Genomic DNA, 21,716 nt, shown 5'->3' with positions numbered 1-21,716 from the left:
AGAGAGGGAGAAGGGCCAGGACAGGGAGCTGGGGGTGAGACACCCTGCAAGCAGCTGGAAACAGCCCCGAGTGTTTCTGTCCCTGCAAACAGCCAGAGAGGGGTCAGGCACAGCCCCCCTCCCTCTCCCAACACCAGCCATGCCCATGTGCCCCTCTCCTGGGCACAAGGAGCAGAGGATATAAGAGAGATTTTTTTGGGGGCAAAGTCAGGGATAATGAGCACTGGGAAACTGGGACACAGAACCCCAGCGAGACCACAGCAGCCATGGCCTGGAGCAGGAGCAGCAGCACCTTCTGTGGTGAGAGGAGAAAAGATCCTGACCTGACCCAGCTAGGGGGTTGGGGGGCTCAGGTAACCTGGACTCCCCCCTCCCCAGCCTTGGCCTGGCAGCGCCCTGAGCCAGCCCTGGGGCTGCACAGAGGGCAGGGCTGTGGCACAGGCACTGAGCACTCATCCTGCCTCAACTTCATCGAGTTTCCCTGCTTGGGGTGGGCTGGGAGGGGGCAGCTCACGACCCCCAGGCTGCTCCCAAAGGAGGGGCTTCCATCCCATTGCCCTCCCCAGGAGGGGCTCAGTACCATCTCCCCCCAAGGAGAGAGCCAGGGCCCTGCTGCTGCCCAGCCCAGGGCATTTCAAACCATTTCTATCCTGTTAGCTCTCTCCCTCCTGGGGGCAGTTACAGTACAAAGGAGGGCAGAGTTCAGTCAGTGGGGTTGGGTTTAGGTTGGTTTTTTCCCCCTTGCTGTGGTTTATCTCCAAGAAATGAAGGGGGGGAGGGCTGTTATTTATTTCTTTTTAATTTATTTTGTCATATTTTTGTAAAACCTTGCAGAAATGCAATAAAACTATATTTCAACAAGCCTGAGGCGTGGGCTGCATTCCTGTGGCTGCTCAGGGGCTGTGGGCTCAGCCCCTCTGGCTCTGGGGAGTCACAGAATCCTAAGGGTTGGGAGAGACCTGGAAAACTCACCCAGTGCAGCCCCCTGCCAGAGCAGCAGCACCTAGAGCAGGGCACACGGGAACTCATCCAGCTGGGTTTGGGATGTCCCCAGAGAAGGACACTCCACAGCTCATCTGGGCAGCCCCTGCCAGTGCTCCCTCACCTCAACAGGGAACAAGTTTGTCCTTCTGTTTCTTTGGAACCTCTTACCATAGAATCACAGAATCATTTCAGGTGAGAGAGAGTTTTAAGCTCATGGGGTGCAGCCTCTGTCCCAGCCCCATCACCCACCAGCCCATTGTCCTCAGTGCAACACCCACCCAGCTCTGAAACCCCTCCAGGGATGGTGACACCCTGTTCCAATGCCTGACAGCCCTGTCAGCAAAGCAATTCTTCCTCACATCCAGCCTCAACCTCCCCTGGTGACACTTGAGGCTGTTTCCTCTTGTTCTGTTGCTTGTTCCCAGGGAGAATAGACCCAACCCACCTGGCTACAGCTTCCTTGCAGGTAGTTGTAGAGTGAGAAGGTCTCCCCTGAGCCTTCTGTTCCAGCTTGTCCCCATTGCCCCTTGTCCTGTCATTGCCCATCCCTGAGCATAGCCTGGCTCCAGCCTCCTGACACTCACCCTTGATGCATTTGTAACCATCAATGGGGTCACCCCTCAGTCTCTTCTCCAAGCTGCAGAGCCCCAGCTCCCTCAGCCTTTCATCACAAGGGAGATGCTCCACTCCAGCATCTCTGTGGCCCTGCACTGAACTCTCTCCAGCAGCTCCCTGTCCTTCTGCAACTGAGGGGCCCAGGACACTATCACAGTCCCTTAAGGGAAGGTGAAGCTCTGAGAGAATGACATGAGAAGCCCCAGTGTGGCAAAGGAAGAATGAAGAAAGTTCTAATCCTCTAAATTCTGCAAATTTATTGTACACAGTATCAAACATGGAATAGTTTAAAAATAAATGCCAAAAATAAACCAACCCAAGAGAAGAAATCCCATGGCCATGACATCCCACTACCAGCATATTTACAGTCACTCCAGCAGGGCAGCCCCCCTCCCCCTCCAGAAAAAACACCTTCTCCCAAGCCCACCACACAGCATTTTTGATAAAGAAGAAAGATTCAAGTTGCAGAGACAGGCTGGAAGTAAAATAGAGACTCAACAAGCTTGATGCCACGTTGCCAAATAAAAAGACCCCCCCCAAAGCAGCCTGGGGTTGGGTGTGCTGAATGGACTGGGGGGGTAGGAGTGGGTGCAGGCAGCAGAGAGCTCTGAGGAGTGCTCAGACTCTTGCTCAGACTAAAACCACCCAATAAAGCTGATTAATGTGCTGAATAACATGGAACAAATGTGTTGAGGAAAGAGCACAAGTGCAGCACAGGCCCTGCTGTGACTCAGCTCAGCCCAGCCACCCCCCATCAGGCCACAGAGCCCTTGGTGGGAAGGAGCCAGCCAGGCCAGCACACACCTCCATGCCCTTCCCCTCTTTTCATGAGTATTTGACCTCTTAGACCATCTGGTATTGTCCACATCTCATAAAAAACCCTCTGTGTGTAAGAGGAACATGCCAGGGGCTGCAGGGTGACACAGCTGCCTGGGGATGTTCATGGAGCTCGGCTGCTTCACTGAGGCAACATGAAATGTCCTCCTGGTAGTCACCAGGCAAAGAAAGTTTGCTTCAGTCATGAAGGAGAGGAAATGAAAAGCAGAGTTAGAGCACAAGTGACCATCCTTGGGCATAAGGCAGCTGTAGAGCTGCTTCATCTTCCTCTAAAGTGAGCAGAGGAATGGGGCCACCTCTCACCTCCAAACACTGCCAAGGAGAGCAGGGACAGGGACGGAGTGGGCCAGAGGAAAACCCCCTTGGCAACCACTGCCCCCCAGGCATGCCCACTCACCCCCTGGCACCCAACCGTGTGAAAAACAGCCTAAATCGAAACAGGGACAAGTTCTAACCACGCTGCTGGGCACCAACTTCCCTCAAAAAGCATTAAGGCTGCCAGTAAGACTTCATCTGAAACTCCTAGAGCAACCCAACCCTGAACTCCCACACCCAGGGAGCCTCAGTTCCTCACATCTGGAGACACACTGGGCAAGTTTGACCTACACAACCCAAACCTCAGTGCTGAGGGGAATCTGAAGGACTGGCATTCACTCCCTTCTTTCAGTTCAGGATATTCCTTCCCTGCAGGACAGCTTCAGCCTTTTCAATACTGAGATGATGCTTTTTTACCCCCAACTCCTCTCTTCAGGAGTTAAAAAACCAGATGAGGTTCTACAAGTCCTGTCTCCTCCCTGACCTGAAACCCTCAAGGTGACACACACCTTTGATACCAAACACAGCTCTGCTTGGGGAGGAGCTCTGAGATGCTGTGACAGCAAGTCATTTACTGCAGGATGGACACAACCCAGCCAGCCCACCTGCTACCCTGCTGACTCAGCCTTTTTGGACAATTCCCAGCCAAAACCATCCTGGATCAGCTGGGAGATGAGACCCTAAGGCCACGTTGGCTGCTGTCAGGGTGCAGAGACATGAGCTGCACTGCTCCTAAAAATACCCTCAGCTACTCCCAGGTACATAAAACCCTTTCCCACTCTGTGGTGCACACCAGAAAAAACACAAGACACAACCTGACACGCAGAGATCAGCTGAATCCCCAGGTCACAGCATGTGGCACAGATCCTTCACTGCCAGGCTGACGGAAAACCCAGGAAAACCCAGGAAAACAAAATCACTCCCCTCTTATCAATATGGAGCTCTTGAAAAAACAAAAGGCTTCAAAAGCAAAACATGAAGCTGGTGGCAACACAGACAAAGCAAAAGTGGCAGCAGAGCTGATAGCTGCAGCGCCAGAAAATAACCCAAGGCTCCTGTTTAGTCTTTGCTCTCAAGGCCAGTGTCAAGGAGCTACAGAAAGATCGAAGGTTTGGAGTTCAAGCTGTGAGAACTACATAGGACAAGGTTTAAGATGTTCAAAATTGACCTCACAGGAAACAGTTCAAACCCTGACACCCAAACTGCTGCGTAAGGCACGTGCTGGGGAGGGAAGGAGACTTTCTGGGGAGGGAAGGAGACTCACTTGCCAGGCAATTCAACTCCAAACCTCCCAGCCCTCCCCATTCAGGGCCATGGGTACAACACCAACAACTCTGTGCCTCTGGAGCTCACCACCAGCCTGGCACCTTGGTATCCACCAGCCAGGAGGTGCTGGGACTGGCATCCCAGCCCTGACCCAGGGAGTTGCCAGCAGTGTGTCTTGCCAAGGCAAAGAAGTCATTTGTAAAGAGAAAACTCAGCACTAACACAGCTCAAAGGATTCTAAATGCTCATCCTCTTCCAGGGAAATGCATCAAAACCACCTCTGCTCACCTTACATACTCCTCTGGTAGAGTTTCACCCCAGGGCAGGTTCAGGCTAAGCTGAGGGGCCAGGCAGCTCCCTTCCTCCCTCCAGCTCTGATCTCCATCCCATTGTTCTTCATGGCACAATGTGGTGGCAGGGTCTGGCAAAAACCCCTTTGCACCTGCTTGCAAACTCCAGTGGCTTTATTAAGGGCTTTTCAGCTTCATACAAAACCAAACCTTCCAGCCACAGCCTCATGCCAGCCTCAAGTTGGAAGGGGCCTGGGAGGTCACCTCCAGCCTCACACCCAACGCTCTCAACCTTTGAGGACAGAAGCAGCAAACCTCTTGAAAGCTCAAGGTGACAGGGTTATCTTACTGAAGATATGCCAACAAAAATCAACCAAGCCAGTGACCTCCAGGAGCCAACCATCCCATCAAATACATCCCACTTAGCTGCTCAGGCACCATTCCTGTCCCCTCAGCCATGAATTTGCAGCACATGGCCCAAATCCACCCTTATTTTCAATGGTTTTTTCTAACTCTCATGTAGTTGTTGGTATTACTTCTCTCCTAAAATGATAAAGTGACCACATGAGATCAAGCATTCACCTAAAAGAGATGTTAGTATCCCTGGGCATCAGTCACTAGTGGATTTATATGTTAGGAAAAAAAGGCAGTGCCCAACTTTTTTATACTCTGAAGTTACCCAGAACTCAGATCCAACTGCTCACAGTGGGCAGGAGCTTCAGCACTGTTTAACAGAGGGACTTGCATCCCTTGAGATCAACAACACTTTTGACAACAGATGTACTAAACCTAAAGAAAAAAACACCCCCAAAACTCTGATCTCTGACAAGTTTTCATTAAAAAGCCCCAACTTTTAGTACACATTGGTAAGAGACACAATAAAAAGAGCAGGATGCAGGTTTATACAAAACCCCCTGAGGGTCTTTAAATCTCAGTCACTTGGTAACAAGAGTTGGAAGCCAGAGGAGCTGGGTGTCATACAAAGAGTGCAGGCAGCAAAAAACCCAGGGTTTGGCTTTTTGGAACCTTTTGTTGTTGTTGTTTTCAATGCACTAAGGCACCAGGAAGTCACAGTTAGGCAAGACAGAGCTTCCATGCAAGATTCAAACCCGACAAGAGTTAAACAGAGGTGAATATAGGATCAAAGTGCTAGAGCTGGAGGATGAGGATGAAGCCAGGAGGATGGGAAGCGAGGAGGAGGAGGAAGGAAGGGAGTTCTTGTGTTGGATGGGATGTAGAAGGACTTGTTGTATCAGAAATCCATCCAATGCCCCCTCCACCCCCAAAAAAAAATCACCCAGTCTGATGCTGAAAGTGACTTTTCCCCATCACTTCAGAACTACTTTTAAAAGGCAACTTTTTTTTTACCTCCCCAAACACCAGGAGGATTTCAGAGGCTCCCACAACCAACCAGATCACTTCTTTAAAAGACACAGAGGGAACAAAGATGGGGAGGTGGTGGGGGAAAGGTTTTACCACAGGAAGGAACTGCCAACTCTCTTTAATAGTACATGGCTCTGTCTAGCAGAGAAGTCAGCACAGCTCAGACCTTGTCAGACTGACCAGGAATTATACAGCAGTTTACAACTTTCAAGCACTGTACAAGCACCGCTGCCAGGCTTTGCCAAACACACACTAAATTGGTCACACTTCACCACCAGCTGCATGGCTGCTGCCTTATGGTACCTCACAGCTCTTCAAAGGGTTCTTCAGCTTCAGCCCATCCCCACCAGGCCAGGTGCCAACACAGTGTTCTTTGGGCACAAAAGCAGAATTGGAGGGGTTGGGGGATGTCTTCTTGCAATCACACAGAAATCCAAGGATGGCTGATCTTCACCAACACAGTTGGCATTTCTGGATGATGTTCCAGTCATTTGGAGGTTACTGCTGTAGCAAAAAGATCATTTTTGTTGAGGCAGAAAAGGTTCTAAACTACTTGGTTTTCTACTCACTCACTGCATCAGAAACTTGGTGGCTAATCTACGTTTAGAACTGCGATGTGAGCTGTGCCCTTGCTCTTCCTAAGGTTCTGCCTTGCAACACACGGCCAACCACAGCCACAGTTTCTCTCCCCTCGTGTTCTTTTTGCTGCTCAACCCAAACACATGGTGTCCCCTGGTTGCTTGGGGATGTTGCAGAGGAGGGGACAGCAGGAACCTTCTGAGCTCGGGGTCATTGCAGCCACTCCCAAGGGAGTTTATCAGGGATGGCCGGGAAAACGTGTGTGGCATCTCTGGAATTGGTGATGAGGGTTTGTCAAGGAGGGAAAAAAACCCCACAGCTATAAATGCAACAATTTAAACTAACACAGTGTGAAGTCAGCTTCTTACTTTAAAGCAGACAAGACATCATTACTAAGCTACACCCTTCCTGTCCCCTTCAGATGACGCTGCTCGGTTCCTTTTAGTCTCTGAACCTCCAAATCAACCTCGATGTCTCCATTTGGGCTCTTATCAAGGAGTTGCTGAAGGGTTACAGGCAACAGGCACTGAACTGGGACAGTCCAAAAGAGATTGGTCTTCATCAGAGACCACGGAAGCTCACATGTTGCTCAACTCCAAGTCCTGGACTCCACTCCAAACACACTGATATGGCAGGAACACACAACGTACCGATATTCAGAGTCGAGACAGAACCAGATCCAACAACGCCAAGTCACCAGTTCTTCCTTTAACACACCATTGATCAAATCCTTCCAAGAGGATAAGAGAATCCTTTCATTCCAATGGAGAAGTTGCACACATTTCTCAGTCCATTTGAGAGAGGGTTCCAATTTAAGAGCAAACCAAAGCAACACACACACACACACACACACACACACAACCTTCCACCTGAATCCTCCGCAGCCCTCCCGGCACGGACTCGAAAGGATACAGCTGAGAGATCAAGTTGACAACACATTTGCTAAGCTCAACATAACCCTAAAAGGACACTCAGGATTTGTTTTGAAGTGCAGTTTCAGAATATTGGAGAGGAAAAGAAAAAACAGTGAGGCCTCCACATATTGGGTTTGGAGACATCAAGAAGATAGTAGGTGAGGCTGTGGCACGGAAGGGCTCTGCAGTCCCCCCACAGCCCTGAGTCAGGAGCCCAGAGCTGGGCCTGGTTGGTAACAGATTCAACAAAACCCCTGAAAGTGACAGTGTATGGTTTTTTTTAGAAAGGAGGAACTAAAGTTCTCCTCCATGGTTTACTGGATTGTTCCACCACTGCTCCCTAAGTTTTACGGCATAAATAAAAACAACAAGGAAACCAAAGGAGGGGAGAAGGAAAAACCCAAAGACAAAAATAAATACATTGGCTCCTGAAAGTCAGAAGTGGTTTGGGCTGTGTAGTGGAAGGGGGAAGAGACAGAGAGAGAGAGGGGCAAGGGGTAAAATGTACACACTTGGAGACAAAACAGGAAGCGCCTGCAAAGTAATAGAGGAGAAAGGCAAGAGTTTAAGTGTCCTCGTTCATGTCCTGGCTGTCTGTCCGAGCGATTTTCCGTGGCGGTGCCGAGTTCTCACCTTCTATTTCCACTTGCTCTTGATCTCTCTTCTTTGCTGCATTCTGTTTGGAGAGAGAAAAAACCACAGTGAAAACTCTCCAAAGGCTCTGACTCAGGTGGGTGCTTTTGGTGGAATGTTTGACTTGTAAAGGTTGGGACCTGGATCAAACACTGGAGGGGATTCTGCCCAAAGCCAAAAGCTGCTCCTTCAAGAGTGTTCTTGAGATATGAGGGTGGGATTAAACCACCCCTGATCTCAGCACCTTTGATTTATACATCTCAAATATCACATAAACATGAGTAAGAGCTGCTCTGAGTCAGTCCCTGAGCTCATCACCATCTCCCAAAGCCTTCTGTTACACGCAAATACTTTCAGCTTCAAAGTGCCTTGGAATTTTCTCTCCAGATTCTTCCACATCCTCTGCTGTGCCCATGACTAAGGCCCTGCTTGGACATCTCCACTCCTCAGTCACTGCCTTGCTCCACATGCTCCCAGCCCAGCACCCCAGCTGCCCAGCCCCAGCTAGAGCACATCAGCCTGTATGTGCCTCCCACAAAACCTCCCCTTCTGCACCCAAGGCACTCACACAGCCTCATTCACGCTCCTCACAAGCTCATCTGTCTCTTCCTAACAGCCCTGGGAGGTAAGAGCAGCTTTACCTCAGCTGCAAAGTACACACTGAGACTGAGGTCACAGAGGAAAACTGCAGTAAGAGTAGAGATGTAACTGCAGTCTCCCCAGTTTTAGACTGAAAGGGAAGAAAAAGTTGATTTGGTTGAATAAGGCTTGTGCAGAACCAGAGCCTCCTTGCATTAGTTTGTTGTTGAAGTGCAGTTCACACCCACTTTGAATGAACTTTTTGATTAATATTCAGCTCAATTAGCCCAAGGCAACAACTCAAGCCAAAATGTTAATATTAAGAAAACACAACCCTACCTTTTTGTCCCACTGCTGATGTAAATAACGCAACAGTATATTTGTCTTTTCTGTTACTATGACTGCCAAAGACACAAAACAAGAGGGAGAGAAAAAACACACACTGAGGTCATTTTAAAGGCAACTTTTAAAACAGTGAAGTAACCACCACAGCACTTCACACAGTGAGCATGGTGTGTTGTAACAACAGGACACAGGCAGGAACAACAACCACTTCATAAGGGCAGAGGAAAAGCACAGACACCAGTAACTGGACATTCACTGCAGTGAGGATCATGGAATCCCTGAATGCTGGGGGTTGGAAAGGCCCTGCAGAGCTCATCCAGCCACAGCCCCTGCTAAAGCAGGTTCCCCTCGCTCAGGGGGCACAGGAACGTGTCCAGGTGGGGTTGGAAACCTCCAGAGAAGGAGCCTCCACACCTCCCTGGGCAGCCTGGGCCAGTGTTCCATCACTCTTACAGCAAAGTTTTTCCTTGTGTTTAAGTGGAACTTTTTGTGTTCCAGCCTGTGCCTGTTACCACTTGTCCTGGCACTGGGCACTACAGAACAAAGTGTCACCTCATCCTTCTGACACCCACCCTTTAGATACTTCAGAGTGTTAATGAGCTCCCCCCTCAGGCTCCTCTTCTCCAGGCTGAACAGCCCCAGGTCCCACAGCCTTTCCTCACAAGGAAGATGCTCCAGTCCCCTCAGCATCTTGGTGTCCCTGCACTGGCCTCTCTGCAGCAGTTCCCTGTCCCTCTGGAGCTGGGGAGCCCAGAACTGGCCACAGGACTCCAGATGAGGCCCCATGAGGGCAGGGGGGAGGAGAACCTCCCTCGACTTGCTGCCCACACTCTTCTTAATGCCCCCCAAGATGCCACTGGCCTTCTTGGCCATGAGGGCACATTGTGGCTCAAAAGGGTTCTATAATATCCCCTCACCCACCATTTTAAACAAGAGAGATTAGGAGTACACCACATATTTAATATTAGAACAGAATAAAGTTCTTCAAACCCTCAGACTTCAGCAGGGCACTTACTTTGTTCAGATGGATATTCTCTCGTGGGAAGATATACCGATGGTCTTCTATTCTGTAGAAGAATAAGATCAGTTACAGAACAGCAAAAGGTGACTTTTAAGCCAAACACAGCTAAACCAACCCAAAAGGCCCACCAGCTACAAAGGCATGGTGATAATCTGCTTTGACACATGACACTGAGGTTACTGCTTTTGAAAACACACATGTAAAGAAGAAAATTCATTTTTAATATGTTTTTCAGGACACAAGACAACTGTCAAAGAATCTGTGTGTACAGAAATCACCACAGATGTGGTTTGGCTGATGTGAGGACACATTCCTCACCAAAGCAAGCAGGAAGCTTTCCTTGCCAAGCTCAACTCATGAACTATCAGCTGTGATCACACCTGGGGTTTAAGAAACAAAATACTCATTTCAAGTTGATTTCACTCTAGTATCCTTTGAGCTGTGCAAGAAAAACCTGCCCCCAAAGCACTTGGGACGTGGCAACACTTACAGATGCTTTACACACAGAATCCGCGTGGAATCTGCTGAAGTTGCTTTTGTTGTAGACTGGTAATCCTTTCAAAAAATCTGCCTAAAGAGACACAGAACACAAAAGAAGAAGTAGGTGAGGAAAGAAAAGTGATATTCTGGTTGAAGACAAACAACTGCAGGAGATGAAGGATGCTGGCAGGTCCCAGCTGGTGAGGTAGATACTGAAATCCACTCCAAACTGGCTTTGTGAAGTGAATGAGTCCCCAGATTCATCCCCAAAGTTCAGTCATTCAGTTAGAAAGCTGTTCATTACATATCTTCTGGCATAAAGGTGAGTAAAAACAACAGGTACATGTGCAGTTGGGCTGGCTCTGGCAAGATCTACACCATACAGCTACAACCCCTGCTGAGGAGCAGACAGGAACTCACAGGCTGCAAGAGAAACTTTGCCATGGCAACACTGACATCTGTCATTGACACCACATCAAACCAGTTGCTCTTTTGCTTTCCCAGTTCACATTCTTTGTCACAGCCCAAGGCTGGCCCTGCAGACTGACCCCTAAAGCTCAGTCCTTATCACACACTTATCATCAAGGCCCAACTTGACTCCTTTTTGAAGGCTCACATCCCTGCACACGCCAAGGCTATTGCTACATCAAAACAAGAAATAGTAATCCCAAGTGGTCAGATCACCGCTGACAACAAAACTGTTGATCACAGAGGCCAGCAAAGCTATTTGCTCAACAACCATGGAAACCCTGCAGAGTCCTCTCAGTTTAATTTAGCCATAGCAGTGTGAAATGGGGATTTCCTTCTCCAAAGTGGAGAATATGATGAGGTCAGGAGGAAAACGAGCTTAAAAGTGTGTTTTGGTCCCTCCACTCACAGCAGAGGCCAAGGAAGGTGTCTAGTAATGTCTTTAAAGAGCATGAAAAGCACAATGTACCTGTGTGACATGCAGGAGAGAGAGACCCTAAGACATCCCTTCTAAATCCTCACACCAGCTACTGGTATCACAATGACACCTGCTTAAAGATTCCAAGGCTGTTACACTCAACTCTAAAGGATTCCACCCCAGGACATACATCACCTCGTTTATAAGCAATTTCAAAAGGACATTCAAGCAGCAGATGAGAAAGTCCTTTAATTTCAGTGTTAGAGGCACTACAGAAATGGCCACTGCAGTGAGGGTGCAGGGCAGGGTTTTCAGTTAAATAGCAGCCATTATTTTTACTGAGGCTGCATCTTCAGTTCCAAACAAAGAGCTATAATTAGCCACAGCAGAAAGTATTATTCCTGCTTTTGTTCTTAAACAGAACTCTATCAAAATTTGTAGTTTTCAGGTCCAGCCCTTTCCATATGACTGGTTGTGGTCATAAAATCAGAGAATGGTGGGGTTTGGAAGGGCCCTGCAGAGCTCATCCAGCCCCAGCCACTGCTAAAGCAGGATCCCCTCACTCAGGGGGCACAGGAACGTGTCCAGCTGGGGTTGGAAATCTCCTGAGAAGGAGCCTCCACACCCTCCCTGGGCAGCCTGGGCCAGGGCTCCCTCACCTCAGCACCAAAGGACTTTCTCCTGGTGTTTAAGTGGAACTTTGTGTTCCAGCTTGTGCCTGTTACCCCGTGTCCTGGCACTGAAGGCAACAGAAAAACAATCCAGTGACAAGAGCAGACTTGGGTTCAAACAGCAAACTGTGAGTTCCTCTTGCCCATCTTAACTCCCACAGGACCCTCAACCATGTCCCCGTGCAGGTCTCTGGGTTGGAGTCCATTCCTGCCCTGGCTGCACAGTGTCTGTGCCTAAGCTGAGCACAGGAGGGATCTCCCAGCTCTGGTCTAACAGGATTCTCTTTCAGACCATGCTCTGCTCACCACTTCCCACGCCTGCCCCGATGGACTTCTCCCTTCAGCTGTTCTCACTGGCTTCCACAGTCAGCACTGATTAGGGAACTAATTACATTACTCTGGTTAGAAGGATTGAGGATCTTTAAAAATATCCCATTCCATTTCAAAGCACCCAAGTGTCCCTTTGCATTAAATTGGCAAGATTTTTACAAGGGAACCTGCTCTGCAACACCAATAACAGATATGTCCTTGATTTCTTTTGTTGCAGCAAGAGCCTGACAACTCCTTGCTTTTATTATCACTGATCAGAGCAGTTATTTTCCATTCTTGTTTAGGAGCACACATCTTCAAGTACCTGCAGCTCACACTCCAAGCTCCTTACTCTAGATTAGTACCAACTTTCCAGCTGGGCATTTGGTCTGGTAGAGCCCATTTTTGCCTAGGAAGAAGGTGGATTCTCACCAGGGATCCCCCAGAATCTGAAGGGTTGGAAGGGACCTCAAAAGCTCATCCAGTGCAACCCCCCTGCCACAGCAGCACCACCTAGAGCAGGGCACACAGGAACTCATCCAACTGGGTTGGAATGTCTCCAGAGAAGGAGACTCCACAGCCCATCTGGGCAGCCCCTTCCAGTGTTCCCTCATCTCAACAGGGAACAAGTTTGTCCTTGTGTTTCTTTGGAACCTCTTACAACCAAACAACGTGGTACCTTACCACACAACCAACTGAAGTAGTCTCCATACCAGCTAAGGGCAGGCTCACAAGCAGGAAGGTTGCTATGCTCAGACCACATCTGAAGAACTCAGCTCTAAAAGGCCTTGAGAGTCCCTTTCCTTTTCTCAGGCCAGAACTGGCTTGGGTGGACAAGCTCCAGCCTTGCCAGCCATAACATAGCTAGAACAGAAAAGAAGGGACACTAAAACAAGAGACAGACATTTCCACAGTCCAGGCTACAGCCAGCATGTTAAGAACTCATCATCAGTCCAGCTGAGAAGCCTGGTTGTTAGTGACACAAACCATCCCACTGGTAACAACAATCCTCCTGTACACACACATTTCAGCAGCTACCTGCTGATAAAATCCCAGAGATCACCGAAAGGTCTCCCTCGACAGAACTGCCCTGAGTCTTATTCCTGGATATTCAGAACTGGACAATACTCCAGGTGCAATGATCCTTATCTGCTCCAAGGACACCAGATAAAAAAGCCTCAACAGGTCACCTATTGCAGAAGGCACAGTGAGTCCTACCTCCCACATGATGTCACAAGAGGAAATGTTCCCCCTGCCTGCCTTCTGCCACTCTTTAACCAAGGAAAGTGCAGCCTGGCCAAGATAGTGAAACTGGTGGAGTGTAGAAGTGAAAAACCAGCAACCAAACCAAGCAGATACCTGATTTCCTTTGGGGAAAAGCAAACCTCAAAACCCCAACAAACCAAGCACAATTATGCAATGCCAGAAGACAACATTGGTTCCTTCTGAGATTTGGGAAGTGAGGTAGAGATAAGATGCCTCTACCCTTCCCATGTCAACAAGGGTGCTCAGCTTCCTAGGAAGGCCACAGTCCTCATCTACAAGCAGAAAGGTGAAGAAATCCCATATATAAATGTCCCACTCTCAGCTTTTGAAAGGAAATATAGTAACAATGCTCAGAAAGGTGAGGCAGAGCTGCTCTCAGCATGATGCACATGGGTTAGAGGAAAACCACTATTGCAGGCTTGGGAATGGCCACCCAAGCACTTGGCAATGCTATGTCTGAACACAGAGACCATGAGGACAGCACTGGTTTTCCCCTTAGTTATTCAGTTTACAGAGGAAAACCCTCCAAAAATTAATGCCACTACAAAGGGAGAAAGGGAGACTGGAAGCCTCTTGGCTATGACAGCCACTGCTGAATGCTCAGGCACCACACCAAATGCCTGTTGCTGCTCAGGAGGCACAGAAAAAAAGTCACCAAAACACAGGACTGCAGAATGGTGGGAGTTGGAAGGGCCTTGCAGAGCTCATCCAGTCCCAGTCCCTGCTAAAGCAAGTTCCTCTGGATCAGGGGGCACAGAAACATGTCCAGGTGGGTTTGAGAACCTCCTGAGCAGCAGCCTCCACACCCTCCCTGGGCAGCCTTGGCCAGGGCTCCCTCACCTCAACACCAAAGTTTCTCCTCCTGTGCCAGCAGCACTGCCTGTGTGCCAGCCTGTGCCCCTTACCCCTTGCCCTGGCACTGGATAAAACAGAAAAAAAGTGCCCCCCAACCTCCTGACATCCACACCCTTTAGATACTTCTAAGTATTGATGAGGTTCTCCCTCAACCTTTTCTTTTCCAGGTTAAACAGCCCCAGGTCTGGAACAGGATCAAATAATCTCCACACACTCTCAGCCTAGAGATGAGGGAAGCACCTCAGAAGTGCTTCAGTTCACTCCTTCTGGCTCCCAGCTTTGTGGGTGAAGGAAATGCCCCACCGTCGGTAATGCCCCAGCTGCCCCCGACCCCACAATCTGGGGGAGCCCGAGCCCTCCAGCCACGGTGTGGAACAGCCCACACCCTGAAGCACCACAGCCCACTCACTCAAATCCAGCAGGGAAGGGCCGTCCCACCCCAAGGGAAAGGACGCATCGGCCGCTCCGGCTGTGCCCACTCCCCTTATCACCCCGCTCCTGGGGGCGGGGAGCCCCGCCATCTTGGGGTGCTACATCCCTGTACCCCGTAGGGTGTGGGACACCCGCCGTAGCGACCCCCAGCCCCCCTCACACCCCGTCCCGCTGCCCCCGCAGCCCCGCCGCCCTCTCTCCGCTTCCGCCGAGGCCTCGGGTGGGGACGCCGGAGGGTGCGGGCCCTGCAGGGCCGCAGGCGGCCGCGGGCCCCGTCTCCCCGGGACTGTGCGGGCCAGGGCCGGCGGGGCAGCGGAAGAAGGGCTCGGCGGGGGGCTCTCCTCGCGGCGCCGGGCCCGAGGGGCCGCCGTGGCGGGGGGCGCGCAGCACTCACCATCTTCGCCGCCGCCAGCCCTGAGGAGCCGCCCCTCCCCCGCCGCCGCGCCTCAGCCCGCCCCTAACCCCGCCTCCCGCGGCCACGCCTTTCTATTGGTCCGCACCGCGCCACTCTCACTTCCCATTGGCCGCCGCGCCCGTCAGTCATGGCGGCGCTAACGTGCGTTGGGTTCCGTTGAGGCAGGAAATGCCCGTTCGGAAGGCGCCGCGGGGTGGGGGTGCGGAAGGACCCGGATGTTGTGCCGGCCGCGGGGCATGCTGGGAGATGTAGTCGGCGCCGCCATACCACTCGGCTGCCCGTAATGATCGTGTTGCTCGTTACGCAGCGGCTCAGCAGCAGCGCTGGGAAAAGAGCAGTCAGGAGAAAGGCCCCGACCCTGAGGAGAGGTGCTGCAACCCCACGACCAAGCCAGATTTCCTCTCCACCCCATGAAGTTTCCCATTAACAATGCACACAGCAAGTTCAAGGCGAGTCGCTGGGTTTTAATGACAGAGACGGTCTTTGAACCACACACACGAAGCCGCATTGAACCCTTCAGTTTCAACAGCAGCTGTTAAGCAAAGCCCTCCGAGGCTGCCTTCAAGCCAGCACCATCCCCCTGCACGCCCCCCACACAGCAGGGACAGTCAAGTCACTGCTGCCTCTCTCTGTAACAACACTCAGGTCAGGTCCCTCCATAGCCACAGCAGCTCCGAGACTCGACTCGGACTCGCCTCAGTGGGTCAGGGACTTCCTGCCCTTCAGCATGCGCCGCAGGATGACCTCGATGCCAGCCGGCGTGCTGATGCGCTTGATCCAGCCGTGGGTCCGCTTGCGCTTGCGGTTGTTGGGCTGATACTCGTTGCCGCGTGCTTTGGTGCGGATCTGCTGGTGCGTCCAGGAAGATGAAGGGCCGCTGAGGACGGGGCTGATACCTGCGGGCTTGAAGGAGCAATGGCTTCCCAGAGGCAGCTGCAGGGAGCTTGAGAGGACTGAAGCTGTTCGGAGCTGCAAAGGGCAGGGAGCGCCTTGCTGCAGCAGGAAAGATCTTGGGGAAAAGGACAAAAGTGAGAAGGGATAATGAGAAGCCAGCACTGATGCTGACGGGAAAATGAACGGGCGTTCTAACAGCTACGGGGGACGGCGATGACCCTGTTGCGTCCCTCCCCCAGCCCTCGGCCCGCGCTGTGCCCGCCGGGGTAACGCCACGGCCCGCCCGCCCGCCCTCAGCGGCCGCCATTACCCGCCGCCAAGAGCCCGCGGCCACAGGCGGCCCAACGCCGCCATCGCCCCGGCTAACACCGGCCTCGGGGTAACACCGGGCCCCGACACCGCCGCCCGCTGCCGGCTCTTCGCGACAGGCCTCGCCGGCCGTGACGCGCGGCGCAAGGGCCGATGGGCTTTGTAGTCCTGAGGGGGCCGGGCCTGCCGCGCCGTCACCATGGCAACGGCCGCGGGCTGCGGCCTGCGCCCCCCTCAACCGCGGGCTGGCGAAGCGCCGAGGCCTCCTGCAGCTTGAGGGGCTCGTTCCTGCCACAAGCCTCTAACAGAGCAAAACCCATCTCTAAAGGCTGATTTCCTCCTGGCCAGGACGGTTCTGCCTGAGGGTCTCAGTCCCTGATGCACCACCCTCCATGCCCGGCTTCCTCGCCTCACCACTGAGGGCTGTGCTCTGGCTGCCCCCCAAAACTGTCACAGCAAGCAGTGTGGGGTACAGCCATCTATTTCTGAAGCACCACAACAATCAAGGAGGATGTGGAGTCTCCTTCTCTAATGGTTTTCCAAACCCACCTGGACATGTTCCTGTGTGACCTGGTTTAGATGGGACCTGCTTTAGGAGGGGGGTTGGACTGGATGGTCTCTGAAGGACCTTTCCAACCCCCACCATCCTGTGATTGTGTGAGTTGGGCTGGCAGGGGCTAAACTGGCCCCATTCCTGATCACCTTCTTCTAATTGAGTGTACATTGAGCAGCACCACACAGGACGTGGCACCCACAAGAGCAGCTCAGCCTCCTCCCGTTCCCCAGGGAAAATGATGTGCAGAAGGAGGAGGAGGAAGAGGAAAAAGAGGAGGAAGAGAAAAAGGCCGGCACTGGGGCCAGAGAGTGGATAACCACTAACCCACAGGACCTTTCATCCAACCCACAGGACCTACCATCCTCTCTATTTGCTCTGACCATTGAAAAGATCCTTCAGATGGCTTTGCTGGAGGCAAGCCCAGCCGTGTCACCAAGGGCACACACCAGCAATGAGGGTTTTCTGCACTGGTTTGGTGTGTTGCCACCAGAAGTGAGCCTGTCAGGGTGAGGGGATGTGACTCCAACCCTCCCAAACCCACAGCTCTGCAAAGAAACCCAAGGCACATTTCATGATGTCAGGAGTTGTTCTCCTGGCCTGGCTACTGGGATCTTGAGCCTTCACACTTTGGGTGCACAGGCGGCCGTGCTGGGCTCAGACATGCTCATGGCACTGACATGCTTGTGGCCTCTGGGAAGCCACAAATACCAGTCTGGGGAGAAAATGGTAAAAAGGGAATTTGTTAATTCACTAAAAGGAGTAAAAAACCCCACAGAATCAGTCCTCCTGCTCCCCTGGCTCCTGGCAGGCTCCCCACGGGTGGGTGGCAGGGCTGCGCTGGGGCTGCCTTTGACTGGCAAGTCTCCTTGTCTGTCAAGCCCAGAGCCCTCCTCTTTAGGAGGGATTTAAGGGGCTTTCTATGGCTATTGACTACAAGGACAAATAGCACCCCCAAACCCCAGAGCTCAGTTATGAAGCTGCTGATGGGGAGAAGATGGAAGGAGAGATTTCGGTCTAAAGCAGATGAGCTGAGCTGAAGGCATCACTCCATCCTTCCCACCAGCCAAGCAAAAAAAATGTAATCAGAGGAGCTGCAAAGCTGTGCTCAGCGCTGGCACTCTGCATCCTGCACAAGCTCCCACCGCCTCGGGCATCTCTTCCTCTCCTTTTGCCTCCTGCAAGATTGAAGCTCTTTCATTTGCAACCTCGACTCCTGACAACCCTGGACAATAAATGAGGTGAGTATCCCCTTCTGTCGCTCTCTCTTTGTGAGGGGAGGGGGGGACTGGGAGCTGTGATGGTGTGTGCTGAAGGTGCTCTGCACAGGGAGCAAAATGGCCAAAAAAATGTGGAGGTTTTGTTAGAAGCTGACGATGGGAAGGGATTTGAGAGGCATTAAACAGGCTTGTGGGGGGGAGATGGGGAGGCAGCATTGCTTGTGCTTAAATAACCCTGTTCTATCCAGCACGCTTGGAGCCGGGGGAGGGGGGGAGGTAGATAAAAGCAAGCTGCTCCACCATCAAACTTAAGGGACAGCTTCTGTTGTGATGCAATGGCAGTAAATGATTGCTGGCTCTGCCTGAAGCCCCGCTGTTGCTATGTACGTGTCAAATCTGCTTTGGCTTTTCGGTTTGGAGATGCAGGGGGCACCTGCACGCATCGCTGCCCGGAGGAGGGGGCAGGGTTTGCTGCTGCTGCTTCTTCTTCTCCTTCTCCTGCCTCTTTGCAATGGTTCCTTCCAGCTTGCTGCTTGGAGGACGTTTGCTGCCGGAGGAATCCTGCTGCGGCGATGCGGTGGGAGCATCCCCGCGAAAACCCGGCAGGGGGGGAAGGTCGGGGAAAGGGAGAGAGTTTGGCAGGTTTTTGGTGGCTGAGGTCAGGCGCAGGTTACTCCGCTGTGCATTGCATAATCTTTTGTTTCTCAAGGTCTTCTTCCTTCCTAAAGAGAGACGTGTGGCAGGCAGCCAGCCGCGGCTCCGGGCTGCCCTATGTCTTGCAGACGCTCTGCTTTCCCTCCCGTGCTGTTTCTTGACCGAATGTGATTTGTCTGCGTCCCGTGGGGACCCTCGGTGAAGTCCTGCTGCCCGCAGACCGGGGGGCTGCTCCTCCCTCATCCCGGGAGGCTTCATCCTTGCTTGTGCTGAGGATTTCAGGGCCACCTCCGTGGTTTTCTGTTTGTACAGCTGAGAAAACCTTTCTGGCTGCTCATTTGTGACAAAGCTGCTGTAATTGTAGCAGGATGGGGAAGCCAGGTGGAACAGAATAAATCCAGGTGCTTGTCACCAGCTCAAGTGGCTTTTTCACATTCCCCCGGAGGGAAGTTGCCTTTGCAGGACCCAGACTAAGCAGCAGAAACCTTTTCTGGCCTGTCTCTGGGATCAGTGCTTAAGCAGACGTCTTCTTTAAGTGTTTCTCGATGCTGCAGTTCTCCACTTTGCAGAGAGTGAATGACTGGGGGAGGCTGGGAAGAGCATCACGGTATTTGCCTGTTCCTCAGGAGTGTTGTGTGTCAAAATTAATACTTGTGAGCCCCGGAGGGAAGGGATTAGAGCTGAACAAATTATTATGGCAGGTCGGATCCTGGCTGCAGCACATCTCACACTTCTCTCTGGCACCTTTCCTCTGAGGATTTGCAAGAATTAGCAGATATCAGGTTCCTGCTACTCCCTGTGAGGGTCCAGGGCTCTGTGCAGGGAGGGGGACGGAGATGTTGAGCAGTGATGGGACTCACTGGGTGATGGAGAGGTTCTGGCTCTCAGCTCCAGTGCTGACTCCTGCTGCCCCTGCAATAAACAACACTCTCAGCTCATTGATCAGGACTAAACGTTTACCAGGACTTACCCCCAGCAGGGACAGGCTTGCAGCTGCCCTTTTGTCATTCCCGGCACCTTGGATGTTTGCGACACCAGCTTGTCCCCAGCAGGGAGGGGACCATGGTGGGAGGCAGGACCAGGAGGCTGCTGGGGCAGGGGAGACCCTCTGCTCTGCAGGGATGGCAAGGGAAGAACCAGCTTGGCTGGCCTGGCCTAGTGTGGCCATAAGCATGCCCATGTCGTGCTGCCACATCCCTGGGACAGATCCCACAGGCTCTGTGTTAGCCCCATGGGCTCTGTTGCAGCCCCTCAGGCTCTATGTTAGCACTGTGGGTTCCATGGCAGCTTCTCAGGCTTTGTGTTAGTCCCACAGGCTCTGTTTTAACCCCATAGGCCGTATGTTAGCCTCATAGGCTCCCTGGCAGCCCTATAGGCTCTGTGTTGGGCTCACAGGCTCCATAGCAGCCCCACAGGCTCTGTGTTAGCCTCACAGGCTCAATGGCAGCTTCTCAGGCTCTGTGTTAGCCCCATGGGCTCTGTGCTAACCTCACAGGCTCCATGGCAGCCCCAAGGGCTCTCTGGCAGCCCTGTGTGGCTGCCTGTCACATTACCTTGTCAAGCTTTCCACCCTCCGCCCTGCCTTGTCACATCTCGTCCCATTTTTCTCCAGCTGTGACACGGTGCTATCAAGTTGTATAAAATCTGAGGTGCTGCAGCCCAAAGTAGGTCAGTAAGTTGTTTTTTCCCCAGCTGAGTTGTTCATTGCAGCAGCAGGGAGGGCAAAGCCAGAGAACTCTGTGTGGGTGCTCCAGGACTAGATCTGGACCTGGGTAGTAAAGTTATCCTCCTGGGACTGATCCCTCAGGCATCTCCTCTCTGCTGGGAATGGTTTCGTGGGGGCAGCTGTGATTTTCGGGGATGGGGGGATGACTGGGATGTGGGTATCAGCTCAGGGCGATGCCATCTGCTTTCCCTCATCCTGCACTGTGTCCTCACAGGACACAGGGGCTGAGGGGCAGGTTTAGGCCAGGCCTGACTCATTGTTGGGCCTGGCCTTATGTAACGGGTGCCGAAATGTGGCTCTGTGGCGGAGGTGGTGCTGGAAGGGAGCCGGGATGGGGGCAGGGAGGGGGGGAAGCAGCTCATCACCATGGTTACCAGCATCTTTGCAAAGTTCTTTGCATCCATCTGGTTTCATTTTCAGCCTTTTTTCACCTCACTGAGGGAACATCCCTTGATGTTTTCTGGTGGCAGACGATGGGGTGGGTTAAAGGCAGCGTGTGGGAGGTGGGAGACGGGCACACCTTGCCTCCCAGCCCCTCAGATGAAGCCTGAACATCAAAATCAAGTCACTTAACCTCCCTGTCCCTCCATTTCCCACCCAGCCACTGAAGGACTCACCTGGGATGCCCTTGCTGATGGGATACGGGTGGCATTTCCTCTGTCCCATACCCAGCCCCAGCCTGAATGTACCCAAGCAGAGGCAGCTCAGTTTGGGGAGCCAGCCCTTGCCCCAAGGAACAGCCCTTCTCTTGCTGCGGCATCTGAGGCAACGAGGCTGGCAGGAGACTCTGTGGTCTGAGCCTGGGCTCCTGGATCTGCCTGCAGAGCTCCTGACTGCCAGAGCCTTCAGCAAATCAATTCTGGAAATGAACAGGATGGACTGATCGAGTTAATCCTGAGAAGTTAATCAATGTTGAGGTGGTTTGGCCAGGAGGCCTGTTTATAATCTGTCCAGAGATCATTAATATGTTGTGAAATGGAGGCACAGCACAAAGCCAGCCTTTCTGCAAATGAAGAGGCAGAATCACATCCAGGTCCCACAAGCTGAGCCCAGAGGAGCCCTGCTCAGTGCAGGATGTGGCCTGCCAGCCATGGGCAGAGCTTGTGGTTGTGCTTGTGGGGACCATGGGGCTCAGAGGATGCCTGGTTTCCATTCTTCCCCTGAGTTTTCCCCCTGCACCATCTCTGTGTTCAGCGTCAGCACCTCGGAGCTGCTCTGGGACCAAGGGCAACCCAAACCTGGCACCAGGCTGATGCTCAAAAGCACAGCAAGAGCTGTGGTGTGT

The 21,716-nt window shown here is 52.3% G+C and overlaps 2 protein-coding genes across 4 annotated transcripts; both read right to left on the bottom strand.

Annotated features, from left to right (window-relative positions):
- Positions 1-1,841: 1,841 nt before the first annotated feature.
- On the bottom strand, positions 1,842-15,106 carry DDA1 (DET1 and DDB1 associated 1). 3 transcript variants are annotated; one of them, XM_062014806.1, is made up of 6 exons: positions 15,055-15,106; positions 10,252-10,332; positions 9,756-9,807; positions 8,735-8,796; positions 7,817-7,859; positions 1,842-6,999 (listed from the first exon to the last, which is right to left on the bottom strand). In XM_062014806.1, the coding sequence occupies exons 1-6, from the start codon at positions 15,055-15,057 to the stop codon at positions 6,926-6,928; spliced, it is 315 nt and encodes a 104-aa protein (XP_061870790.1). In that variant the 5' UTR covers positions 15,058-15,106; the 3' UTR covers positions 1,842-6,925. The 3 variants fall into 3 exon arrangements, with proteins under 3 accessions (XP_061870790.1, XP_061870792.1, XP_061870791.1); XM_062014808.1 differs by having other exon boundaries at positions 1,842-6,194; XM_062014807.1 differs by having other exon boundaries at positions 1,842-7,859.
- A 412-nt stretch (positions 15,107-15,518) lies between these two features.
- MRPL34 (mitochondrial ribosomal protein L34) lies at positions 15,519-16,410 on the bottom strand. The gene is made up of 2 exons (XM_062014805.1): positions 16,280-16,410; positions 15,519-16,084 (listed from the first exon to the last, which is right to left on the bottom strand). The coding sequence occupies exons 1-2, from the start codon at positions 16,321-16,323 to the stop codon at positions 15,772-15,774; spliced, it is 357 nt and encodes a 118-aa protein (XP_061870789.1). The 5' UTR covers positions 16,324-16,410; the 3' UTR covers positions 15,519-15,771.
- Positions 16,411-21,716: the final 5,306 nt, after the last annotated feature.

The sequence above is a fragment of the Colius striatus genome, chromosome 25 (assembly GCF_028858725.1).
Source record: "Colius striatus isolate bColStr4 chromosome 25, bColStr4.1.hap1, whole genome shotgun sequence".
NCBI classification, from domain to species: Eukaryota; Metazoa; Chordata; class Aves; order Coliiformes; family Coliidae; genus Colius; species Colius striatus.
This window is presented reverse-complemented; position numbering and strand designations above follow the sequence as displayed.